Here is a 13,444-nt window from a genome sequence, read left to right on the forward strand (position 1 = left end):
TGTGTATGCTTCGAGAATGAGGCTGGAGCGCTTGCGACCGGGCACATGAGCAGGCAGTGTGTATACTTCGAGTGCGAGGGTGGACGCGACAGGACCATCTAGGAAAAATCATGTCGAGGATGTGATCCGCTGTATGCAGCGTGTAAAACAGTTTGTCGCAGATGTGAATCGCTGTATGCGGCGTGTAGAACAGTTTGCGAGGGGTGTCCCTGTGTCTTTCCAGAAGTGTTCAACCATCAATAAATAATTATGCGGCGTTTGTTATGCCGAGGGTTCACTATTGTGTTGTATTTTGCTCTCTCCAGAGTTCCATCTTTTCATTCACTTACTGTTGTATTCTCACACTAACCTGTTTTAGAAAACCATGTCTTTCCAGAAGTGTTTACCATTCAATAAATAACTATGCATGAGATTGAGCGTGTGTCTAGGCGTGGGTAAGCTGTTGAACCCCATTCGGGCTGCAAACCGTGGAATTGCCACTAAGTGCGACTCATACGCTCCCACTGTTTTCATCCGTACCCTTTGTACACACCCCCCTCCCACACATTGACTGTTAATAGAGGCATGTTTCTCGGAGGTGAATCGCCATATGCAGCGTGTAAAACTGTTTGCGAGGGGTATCCCATGGGATCATTAAAACATTCCTTTACAACTGAGGTTAAAACACAATGAAGTGAGCAGTCTTTAAAAAACGAGTTTTCGGTTACGACGCACGACCGCGTGCAGCTTAGCAAACTGTTTTACATGCTACATACAGCAATTCGCATCCGCGACAAACATGCGTCTTCTTAGATGCTCCTAAACTTTGTACACACCCCCCTCCCACCTCGCTACTACCGTGGTCGGGTGTCTTGGTGGATTATATATAGAAAGGCAGCCAAAGAGGATTGACAGATTGATAGCTCTTTCTCGATTCTGTGGGTGGTGGTGTATGGCAGTCTTAGTTGGTGGAGTGATTTGGCTGGTTATTTCCGAAAAACGAACGAGACTCCCGCCTGCCAAATAGTTACACGACCCAACAGCGGTCGGTGTCCAAATTCTTAGAGGGACAAGTGGCTTTCAGCCACGTGAGATTGAGCATTAACAGGTCTGTGATGCACTTGTATGTCCGGTACTGCACGCGCGCTACACTGAATGGATCAACGTGTGTCTACCCGGCGCGGGGAGGCGTAGGTAAGCCTTTGAACCCCATTCGTGTTTGGAAAATTAACAGTCAACGTGACTCACAGGTTCGTGTGGACTGTACACAGACGAAAGCGACTCAAGTAGGGAGTTGGGGGCAGACACATAAGCGGGCAGTGCGTACTGAACGAGTGCTGTTCAACCCCTTCGCTTTGGCGCTCCTCCGGTTCTCAGTCACGGACAATTGTATGTTGGTTTGTAGCGTGCATTGTTGCAATGTTACATTTCTTGGTGGTTTATTAAGGCCTTGTTCACACGGGCGTTAAGTTTTTGGATAAACGAACTTGCTCTGAATGTCCTAGACGTTTATGTTGCATTTTGTGGTGGCGATCGATTGACTTCTACACCGGCGTTCGTTTGTCTCTGTCTAACGCCAGCCTGCAGCCCAAATTGTAGTTTATGTGTTAACCTGTGGAGGCAGTGTCGGGAACTGGATATGAAAGCCCTTGTCGTTTTATTTGAGGTGCCTCCTTTCAATATGGACCATTTTGCTATGTTAGATATTAATCTTCTTGTTTTAAAATACTGCGTAATCTGGCGTAGGGAGAGAAAAATCGCCCGCTACTGGGTTCATCCTCTGACTGCACAACGTCGGGTTAAAGGAAGTTTTTTTGTGCTTAATGAAGAAATGCGAAAATTTCCGCGCAAGTTTTTTAATTACTGTCGGATGTCGGTTTCCACTTTTGATTGTCTGCTGCAGCTGGTGCAATGCTACATTGCACGCCGATCAACCAATATGCGACTTGGTGTTAGCCCGAAGAGACTACTTGTCACTTGGAGGTAAGGAAACAGTAGTCGAGTGTACGCTTACACCGGTGTTATGCACTGAAATCCCCCCCCCGCCATGGATTGCCCCCCCTACATAATCGTTATCAAATATTATATTTGAACATAAATTAATAGGTTCATGGTTTACAAATTACATGAGACAATAAAATAAAATAAGCAATATGAAAATATATATGTTGTATATGAAAACATAAAAATAATATTTTTTCATATACAACATGTAAACTTTTATATTGTTTATTTTATAATAAAATTACTTTCATTGAATTTTTCATCATAAACAATATTTATTTTTATTATTATTATTTTATTATTATTTTATTTATTATTATTATTATTATTTTATTTTATTATTATTATTGGGATATATCCGTGCCTCCGAAGCGTAAAATAAATGCGCAGAAAACGAACTAGAAGCAGTTTCCTTGCGTTCGTTGGGTTTTGAACGCCAAGAAAATGCTGCATGCAATGTTTTTTTGATGCCGTATAAACACGCTGTCTCATTGACTCCTACGTGTAGAAAACACTCGGCGCTTGATCCGCGCTCCCCGGACGCTACGAATGCAAAAAAAACGCTTGATTTTAACGCCCGTGTGAACAAGGCCTTAATTACGGATTTTTCAAATATTTATTTTTTCCTCTGTGCTTAAAAATCATTTAAAAAGCGGCCTGATTATGCGGCGTATGCTATGCTGCGGGTTGGCTAGTAAAGATTAAAAGGATAAATTAGGTATAGATCAAGCCTGCTCTCTTTCTTAACCCCCACCCTCCCTTTTTGCCTCCCCACGTGAGGCTAGAACCCACTTCACACAGTCCCAGTCCTTTGACATACCCAGAGACAGAGCACGCCCAAAGCAAAACAAGCCCCCACAGAGCGGCGTTTTAGGGTTAAAAAATAGAGATATCTATTACCAATATAGTCTAAAAAATTGTGCTCTTAAAATATATATAATCTTCAGCAATCTTAGTGTATTAAGATAATACACCAAGATAATAAACCTGGGGATTTGTGTTAGAAATTTGTCCAGAATAATCATAATAAGTCTTAATGCAATAATAGCAATAACAATAAACCAAGGGTATGATGTTGAACAGTCTCGTTTAGGTTGGAGAGAAAATAATCTATAATGATAAAAGGCAAAGCCCTCACTGACTGACTGACTCACTGACTCACTGACTCATCACTAATTCTCCAACTTCCCATGTAGGTAGAAGGCTGAAATTTGGCAGGCTTATTCCTTACAGCTTACTTACAAAAGGTAAGCAGGTTTCATTTCGAAATTCTACACATAACGGTCATAACGGTCGACAACGTCCGCCATGTTGAATTCTCTTATTTATGGCCCCATCTTCACGAAATTTGGTAGGCGGCTTCCCTGCGCTAACCAAAACCGATGTACTTACTTATTTTCGATAGTATGACGCCACTGTCGGCCGCCATATTGAACTTTCCAACATCACTAATTCTCCAACTTCCCGTGTAGGTAGAAGGCTGAAATTTGGCAGGCCCATTCCTTACAGCTTACTTACAAAAGTGAAGCAGGTTTCATTTCAAAATTCTAGGCGTAACGGTCATAACGATCAACAACGTCCGCCAAGTTGAACTTTATTATTTACGGCCCCATCTTCACGAAATTTGGTAGGTGGCTTCCCTGAGCTAACCGAAACCAATGTACGTACTTATTTCGGTGGTATGACGCCACTGTCAGCTGCCATATTGAATTTTCCAACATCACTAATTCTCCAACTTCCCATATAGGTAGAAGGCTGAAATTTGGCAGGCTCATTCCTTACAGCTTACTTACAAAAGTTAAGCAGGTTTCATTTCGAAATTCTACGCGTAATGGTCATAACGGTCAACAACGTCCGCCATGTTGAACTTTCTTATTTATGGCCCTATCTTCTCGAAATTTGGTAGGCGGCTTCCCTGCACTAACCGAAACCAATGTATGTACTTATTTCGGTGGTATGATGCCACTGTCGGCTGCCATATTGAACTTTCCAACAGTCTTTGTTACTTATAGGCCCATCTTCAAGAAATTTGGTACACGGGTTCCCAACGCTAACTGAATCCTACTTACGTACATATATACGTCCATAGCCTGCAGCTCGGTTACCATGTGAGGCGGTGTTGGGTCCCCCATCCCAATGCCTCCCACGTTGTTGGCTGCCTGCTTATATAAGGCCGTCCGTCGCTCCGGTCTCTACATTCCCTTCCTTGCTTCGCCACAGGATTCACATCTCCCTACTGATAACTACAGCCTTTTTGTTTAATCCACAGCTTCTCCGCTGTTTTATTGTTTGTTTATTACAAATATAGTTATTGTATAGGTATTTTACACTTACTTTACATTGCTCAGGTACCCATTTCCTTTATCATTCCAACCCCCATTACCATGGTTATCGAGATGATCACTATCGATCAAAGAACTATCACTTACCGAGTGGTTTCCATGCCCGGATATACCACCTACCTTTTCCATTCTCTTTGTTACATATTGCACGGCCATATCGGGCTCACTCTTGATATCCGGAGGAACATTGTGTCTTATGTATTGAATGACTGGGACAGGTTCAAGGTGTGGACTGATGACGGTACAGGAGATAATTATACTACACAGTAGCACTATAAGAGTGAAATGCTTAAGCCCTTCACCTATGGTTCTGCATGTGAGTTGATGGCTGCCGCTGAATTGTTTGGTTGTCGCTTTCAAGTGTACCGAAATGGCCAAATATTTTACACCTTTCTACAACCGCTAATGCCTCTTAAACATCTTAGATTCACAGGTGACGATTTCAGTAGTGGACACTTTGATGTTTATGAATGTTTAAACTGTGAAAAGCTGGATGTCATTTTATCGCTGAAACCGGTTGTGTGCTTACAACGCTTGACAGATGCCGAATGTCACTTCAATACAACAAATCCTGGAAATACTGTCATAATTGAAACAAACCATGAAACTCAAACCGATTATGACAGCAGCAATCCAAGCTGTGAGATTTGAGACAAGATTACTGTTCACATGGCCAACTGTAAGTTACATGCTCAAGAGTAAGCTCAGCGCACAGCTTGGTCATGTAACAACCGGAGGGCCGAACTGACAACATGGTATACAAAGAGATCCTTAACAAATAATTATTGGCATATTTTCCCTCAGTTTAAAAAAGGTTAAATTTTCTTCTTAATAAAAATTTTAATGCAGTACTTCGGCGCTGCGAAGCGTGGGTATTTTGCTAGTTACATAATAAAAAAAAGAGAAAAAAGAAAAAGTAATTAAGCACAATAAAACATAAACAGATAGCGCCCTAGTAATAATAAGTAATTATGAGAACATATGTGTGACGATGTGGGTTCTGGCTCCACACTCCCATGGCTGTTTGGGAACCCTTGAACCCAACACCGTCGATAATGTAACCGAGTGAGCTAGTCAATGGAGGCAAATTACTGAGCAAGGGGAAGGTAGAAAGTGCAAAAGTGCTTTTATTAAAAACAGTCAACAAAAACAGTGTTCCAATAAATAGTGCAGTTTTTCAATAAATAAATCCATAAAATGAAAAAAACGTGGAGGTTAAAACAACAATAGAAAAAACAATCCTTTAAAACCAGAGGTTAAAATCTTCTTATGGAAGCAGTCTTAAAACAACAACAAATCCGGTGTAACGTTTCTGTTAGCGTCTCACTTGCTTATCCCGTTTGGGCTTAGCAGCAGGCAAGACGCTCTCTGCAGCTGCCCTCCTCTTACACTTTCGCGAGACTGGAGACCTCCCGATCCCTGGCTTCGGTTTGGCTCTCATCCCAGTCCCCGAGACTTGATTACCCCAATAGCCAGGACGCACACATTGGGGACTCCACCACCAAGCCTCCCGACTTCCACTGCCTTTCCGCGGCCTTCTGCGGCTCATCGCTTTCTTCTGGGCACTCCCGCTACCTGGTCACTCAGCGGGAGCAACATCAACTCAAACGTCTGGGTGTTGGCCTAACACCCAGCTTCCATACAGCTGCCCTCGAGCGCTCGATCGCACGCTCACCACACGCACGCACCGCCTGCCTGCTTCCTCGCTCCCTGTAACCTCCGTCCTCTTTCCTTTCCTTTTTTTCTCTCCGATCGTTTCTTTTTCACCGAACGTTTCTTTCTCCCAATAAAACCAACTCGCGCTTCTTTTAAAACGTGAGGGGCCATTACAGCTGTAGCATTAGCCACGGGAGCAACCACAAATGTGGGCAGTTCCTCACCTGTGCACACGGTGAGAAACGCCCACATCGACGACATCGCCAGCGCTCTACTACAACAACCCCCTCACGAAGCCGCCTCGGGTGCGGTGATTATTTATTAAAATGAATGGCCTTTTCTCAACGAGCTGTGGACCCATAACACCACAATATGATGATAAAAACTCGTATTTTAAACAAATAGATCAGACAGTAGATTATTAATCCTTGCCATATCATTAACGGCCATGACTAACTATTATGTATCAGAATAGTCCCAGGATCAGCTTTCTTAATTCCTTTTCTGCTTCTTCCTTGCTAGCGAAGACATAGAATTGACCCTGCAATTCCACTTTCAGTTTAGCCGGATACAAGAGGCTGTATTTGACGTTGGCTTGCCGTAACCGCTGTTTAATGTTGTAGAAGGCTGCGCATTTAGTAGCTTTTCCTGGAGAGAAGTCAGGGAAGATACGAATGTGGTTATTTTCATATATAATCTTTTGCTTGTTTCTGAGGAGTGCAATCACATCTAGCTTAAATGATAATCTTTCATAGAGAATAATAAAACATTTAGGTCTAACGGTATTTCATCCACGTACGTGGTAAGCCGCAGCTGTCTCAGAATCTGCTTCACAGGGTTTGGACTTTCTCGATTCTCAGGCAGACCTTCAATTCTGACATTACTCCTTCTGCTTCCATCTTCCAAAGAAGCCAGTCTGTCTCCGAGTTTTTTGCATTTGGAGCTGACGTTTATTGCTTTTTCTTCAGCACTGGCAGCTAAATTTTCAGCTATTTCAATCCGAGTTGTGAATTAAAAGAGGATAGCTCTTAGAAATTGAAATCGACTTAGAAGCCAGTCGTCATCATCTCTAAATATGCGCTCTCTTCTAATTCCTCCATTTGCGATGTCTTCTAACAACCTTAAAGCAGCTATGGTAATTGGAATAGTTTAGTCATATCATACACCATTATATTGCTGCAAAATGATTACAATCAAGTGAATTAAATTTGTAAATGATATGCATTTAATTCATTTTGGTGTATTTGATAAAGCTATCTTCATGGTTGCAAATATGAAAAAGAATGGTAAACGACACAGAAACAGTAGCACTTCTTTGACGCTGGGTGCTGCCAGTTTGCAAAACCAAGCAGAAAAGTGCTCATGCAAGGTCTGAGACTGCTGTAAAAATGTATGTGACTTTATGGCAAGTTTAATTTCCATACATCTCTAAGTGAGTGTGGAAACGGGCGTACGCAACATTTTTGTATGTTTGCACCGTTTATACATGAAGCCCTTTGTCTTGTTGCTAGGGCCCGCCTTTCTGATACAAGTGCAAGCTACAATATGCTAAAATGCAAATTAATAAGCCTCAATGCTTCTCATTGAGAACTACAGGAATTGCTTGTTAGCAGTGATTGTCTCCAAAGATTATACAAAAAATATTAGGTTAAGGGTCCCATCATTTTTGTGCATGCCATTTTTATTTGTGTTATTATTTGAAATATTCTGCTGAATCAAAACTCTAAAGCAAGGATGATTTTTGTTAAATACAGAATGAACAATGATGGGTGCCAATTACTTTTGTCAGTTTCAAGTTATTTCAGAGACAAAAATAAAGTTTTGTTTAACTTTTTTGCTCACAAAGAGAAAGGCAAAAAACCTATGAAGTCTTTTCTGTCTTATAGGAAAAGGCACATAATTTAATGAACTTTTATTTTTCAATTCATGTGGTTAAGATAGATAAGTTCTTTGGCTGGTTGTGAAGCTTCTTTTGTCTGCAAGCGGCACTCATTTGCTTGCAGCAGTGAGCCCCTGCCTTGGCTTGCCACCAACCCCGACACAGAGCTCTCTCTCTCTCTCTCTCTCTCTCTCTCTCTCTCTCTCTCTCTCTCTCTCTCTCTCTCTATGTGTGCATGAGCATGTGATATACTGCTGTGCACTTTCTGACTGAATTTAGAAGAAACTTTTAACATAGTGCTAGAACTTATCCTTCACAAGGTTATTGTCTTTAGTTACAGTTACATTACCATAACACATCAGCTGGCTTTGTCCTATTAAATTACAATTAATAGTTCTCGAAATCAAAGTAATACTTATGGTTAAGGTGAATGATTCTTGTTCCTTTCTAGGTCAACTTTCTCCAGACACTTGCAGAAATTTTAAGTGTGCTTTCTTTTTTTTTCATCCCCCTCCTCAAGCACACCTTCTGGATACAGGAGGTACTACAGTTTCTTTTCAAAGGTTTTATATAGCTAGCAAATTTACATCTTCTGAGCAACTGGTGAAACTGTTACAGCAAGACGAACATGTGGTTAATGTATGTCTCTGTCTCTTTTGCAGATGTGCTTGCTGTCCAGAGCAAGTTTGGGCTAATGGAAGCCTTGTCCAGACTTCATTACTGTCAAGTATTACACCCTTCCAGTTAAGCACTTTGGAGTAAAAATTATTTCTTCAGCTTATGCCACATCCCATCAATTATAGATTCCGGCAATGAGCAGTGAAAGTTGGCCAGGTTGAGGTGTAACTTGTTGGGAAAGAGCAGTTGGGGTGTGTTTCTATAATTAGGAACAGAGGTCTTGCCATTTGCATTTCAGGTACACATGAGCCCATCCTTTTGGTTGACCACTGGTGAAAAGTTCTATCCATCAATATTCCTCATCCTTGATTTATGGTGCTTTGTTTAGAACTTGAGTGTTCAGTTTGCACTCACAACAGAGATGTTCCTGGCTATTATAGGGTCTGGTATTGATCACTGTATTGGATAAGGTTGCAGAGGCAGTCTAAAGGTAGGAACTGTCAGGCAAACTGAGACTTTTAAGCCAACAATAACTGTTTGGCAGCATCTCACTAAGCCAGGATATCAATTCCAGCCTACAAAATCAATAATTCCAGTCTGTTCAACTTCTACTCCTGCATTCCTCTCCTGGCAATGATTACTTTTAAACCCTCTGGCTGGAACAACAGATTATAGTGCTCAAAAAGGTTTACTTTTTTTTTGTTTCCAATTTTATTAGCAACTAGTTAAACCTGTTAAAGACAAGTAATTAAATAAATTTTAAAAAATTGGATATTTGATGTCTTTTGCCTTACAGATACCCACAGCGTTCATTCTACACACTTCTTTGGTATTCTTGTGTGTCTCAGCCTGTCTTGGCCTGCGCTTGCTCTCTCTTTCTCAGATTCATTTTGAGGTGCGTTGCTCACCTTCTGTCTAATTTTTGACTACTACCCAAATAAAAAAGCAATCTAAAAAAGTTACACAACTAATGGGGAGTATTGCTGAAAGTACAAATATCAGCTGAAGAGGTTATTTTTGTATTTAATACTAAGACAACAAGATCAACAAGGAGGTGAAGTGTGTAAAAAAAAAGGAAGGGAGAAATGAAATAAATAGGAATCTTAATAACAGTTGTTGTCAGTTTATTTTTAAATTGACACCTGTATAGACATTAAAAACCTTTGTGGAATATTAATAAACAAAAAGGTTAGAGATGGGGATTGAGAGAAGAGAGATGAGAGAAATGTACTGCAAGTCATAAAATGCATGCAATCAAATAAATTGCTGGTGTAGGAAAACATTTCCTCAAGAGTGCTTTCAGGGAGTTACTCATTACATACAGTATATAAACTTGTAACATACTGTAGATATTTCAGTTGTTGCATACCTGGGAAATTCTTAATGACTTTAAGATGGCATACTGTGTTATTATATTAAAAATCAATCAGGGCAACCATAGTAATTACAGGCCAGTTATCTTAGCATGTTTTGTGGTAAAATTAATAGAAGCAACTGTTAAGACAAGATTGAGTACCATGTCAAGTATGGGTCTACAAACAAAGACCAAGCATGGCTGTAGATGGGAGAGCTCAAGTTTGTTTCACTAATACAGTATACTGTGAGGTAACAAAGTAAGCACTAGTGGTACAAACAATGTTATTTGATTTTTAAAAAGTTCTTTATAAGTTACCGCATGAGAAGCTAGTGATAAAACCACAAGTTATGGAAACTCAAAAGACTGTGTGCAGATGAGTAAAAGACTAACTTAAACATAGAGACTAACAAATTATGGTTTGGAAAATTTTGTGAATTAGATTATGTTAAAAGTGTGCTTCTCGCGCCAGGTCTGTGACTTTTTTTTACATAATCTTGATAAACAAAGTAACTAAAAAAAATTTAACATAGAAGATGACCAGAGGCCTCATGCATAACGGCGTGCGTAGAATTCCCATTATAACATGGTGTACAGACAAAAGTGGAAATGTTCGTATGCACAAAAAAATCCAGATGCATAAATTTGTGCGTTTGGCAACTTCCACGTTCTTCCGCTCCATAAATCCCGGTCATCGTGAAAAGTAATGCGCGTGCACGTGCCTGCCGCAACTCCCTAAGCTCCTCCCAGAATTGCGCCTCTTTTAATATGCATATCAATATAAATAGTCCTTAAGCTTCAAAGGCAATAAATAGCAAAAATTATGTGAGGATGTGTAGGTCAGTGTGCTCGGGTAGGGGGGTATTGGTTGTAAAGTTTTATTGATGGCGTTGCGATGTTCATGTATACGTGTTGCAATTCTTTTTGATGTTTGTCCTATGTATGTAGCTTGGCAAGAACTGCATGGAATGCTATAAACTGCATTTCTTGTTTGTGCTGTCGATTTATTGTTTTTAGCATTAAAGATAAACATGTATACATGAACATCGCAATGCCATCAGAAGAAAGGACTCACGATCACTGATCTATACGCATACTAAATCAACAGGACATACATTTAACTGGGACAATGCACAAGTAAGATTTAAGGCCAGTACTAAAAGTGCCAGAGAGCTGGCTGAATCATGGCTATCAAACGAGAACGGCATCAACAGACATTTGGACATAAACCCAGCATATGCAAACTTAAGAAGAACATGTTCATAATAAATAAAACTTTACACCAATACCCCCCCCCCACCCCAATGTAATTTTTGCTATTTATTTCCTTTGATTCTTGTAAGTCTAAGCATTATCCTCTGATGAAGGCCTCTGGCAGGGGCTGAAAGCTCAGGAATAAAAACTACTTTATGATACCTGATTCATTTTCTCCCTTTGTAGATTTCCAGCTGCAAATATTATAACTGTATTGCAAGTTTACAGTGACGTAATTGTACTTATAAATACAAACAGTTCTACAAGGAGCACTTGATGGACTGATTGAGTGCGTTTATAGTTCTTGGGATGAAACTGTTTCTGATCTGCGAGGTCAGTACAGGAAAGGCTCTGAAGCATTTGTTATATGAGAGCAGTTCAATAGACACCATGGCTGAGGCAGCGTGTGCTTGATGCTGTATACCGATTTTTCTCTTTCCAATCAGCGGATATAGATATGTGATTCCACACTCAGATACAATGATATAAATATTCTGAGTGGTGCAGTGAGAGTAATATGGATAAAGATGATAGGCTGTGGCAACTCCTAACAGGAGCAGCTAAAAGAAGAAGAAAAAGGTGCAGTGAGAGTAACAACTCTAAAGCAGCTATGGTATTTGGAATAGTTTGGCCATTCCATGGACCATTATATTGTTACAGGTTAATTACAATCAGATGCCTTAAATTAATAAACAATATGCAGTTAATGTCAGTGTATCTGATAAAGCCACATCACGGATGTGGATCTAAAAAAGAAAGGGAAACCACACAGGATCAGCAGCCCTGCTTTGACGCTGGGTGCCACCAGTTTACAAAACTAAGCGGAGAACTTGCGTGCGCCAGGGTTTGAGCTACTGTGAAAATGTGCAGGGCTTTATGCCAAGTTTAGGCTTTATACATCGTGATTTGAGCATGGAAACGGGAGTGCGCAACATTTTTGTGCGTACGCACTGTTTATACATAAGGCCCCAGGTGAAATGGTAGATAGAGTCTACTCATTGTAGATGGACCCGGAAAGGATTCAGACTTTCCAAGACTTGACTTTCCCTTCCTGTGAAAGCATCAGAAAATGATATTTCTCAGAATCTCATTTTCCAAAATGTATTAAATTTGTCCATCTAAAATAGAACAACTCCATGACACTTTCACCTGCATCATGAAGACACCCTAACTTTGCTGATATTCACCCTTATCCAGGAATTATTTCATCTTTCCGTCATGCATTTTTAATTGCTTCACATAGTGAAGCATCCATTAAATAAATGAACACCCTACGTGTATAATGAAATGGTACTGATAAGTGTAACGGACAAGATCCGACAATTATTAACAATTTCTTGACTAAATAAAGTAAATGATTATTGAAGGCACTCTAATGTTTACAAATACAACAAACAAATCAGACTCAAAAAAACTGCAACACTTTTCTGTTAAGAAATCACAGAAATTCTTATCCACACTGAGAAAGGTAAGCATGATCATTTCATCAGGAATCAACTGTTAAAATGGAATAAATGTTTTATAAGATAAATTTAGAATACTAATAAATTATCTGTCCATTTAATAAAATGATTAATTCTCCTTGACCAACGCTAACTGCTGCACACCATGTTGCTCAGTATTATATTGCATTATTCATCTACTGATTAGTCATACCGCTTAATACAGTTTAGGATTTTTGGAGATGAAACCCACCTTATCAGCATGCCAGTTCATCACTCACAAACACTTGCACACTTACTTAGCCCCAGTTACCTAATGTGGAAGAAAAATAAGCCACAATATTAATTAACAATGGGAGGTCATTTATTAATATTTCCAGCAAGGGAACAGAAGCATTTCCTAATGCAACAGTTCAAAGAATATCAGAAAGAAAACAGTTCTTACACTTAGACCTTTGGGAGTGCTGCATGAGCGGTTTGCATGTCTCAGAAGGACAAAACAGCTAAATACTGATGCCTTAAACAATGGAGACTTATCAGCAGCACCGTAAGACAGGATGGCATTTTTCATGTTTTAAACCAGAAGAAATCCTTAACAAATAGACATAAAAAGTTCACAGTTAACACAAAACTAATTATATTGTCATAAGCAATTTTTTAAAATTTCAAATGCCACATCATTATGATGTGGGAAGAACATTCGTGCAAACACAGAGAGAAGTTATTAACTGTGCACGGATAATACTCAGGAGTTTGAACCTAGAACTCTATTATAACACAAAATGCAAATCCACCTCAGAGTCAGGGGGTTGTGAGGGCTACACTCTATCTCACCAGCCTGGCTATTATTATAACTACCACTGTGTACTTTCAGCCAGTGAATCACTCAGCAGAAGTGTGTCAAGAAGCGCTACCT

At 40.0% G+C, this 13,444-nt stretch overlaps 1 protein-coding gene across 3 annotated transcripts in view; it reads left to right on the plus strand.

The window, feature by feature from the left end:
* Nucleotides 1–13,444, plus strand: part of grm3 (glutamate receptor, metabotropic 3) — a 267,812-nt gene that overhangs the window by 135,905 nt on the left and 118,463 nt on the right. The window contains exon 4 of one of the 3 annotated variants that reach the window (XM_039761476.1): nucleotides 8,523–9,299. The exons of the other annotated variants lie outside the window; for them this stretch is intronic. Within the exon in view, the coding sequence (XP_039617410.1) occupies nucleotides 8,523–8,608 (86 nt within the window). The 3' untranslated portion in view covers nucleotides 8,609–9,299. Of the gene's footprint in view, nucleotides 1–8,522; nucleotides 9,300–13,444 lie in introns of those variants that run through there. 3 annotated transcript variants of the gene reach the window in all.

This window comes from Polypterus senegalus, chromosome 8 (genome assembly GCF_016835505.1).
Source record: "Polypterus senegalus isolate Bchr_013 chromosome 8, ASM1683550v1, whole genome shotgun sequence".
In the NCBI taxonomy this organism is placed as follows: domain Eukaryota; kingdom Metazoa; phylum Chordata; class Cladistia; order Polypteriformes; family Polypteridae; genus Polypterus; species Polypterus senegalus.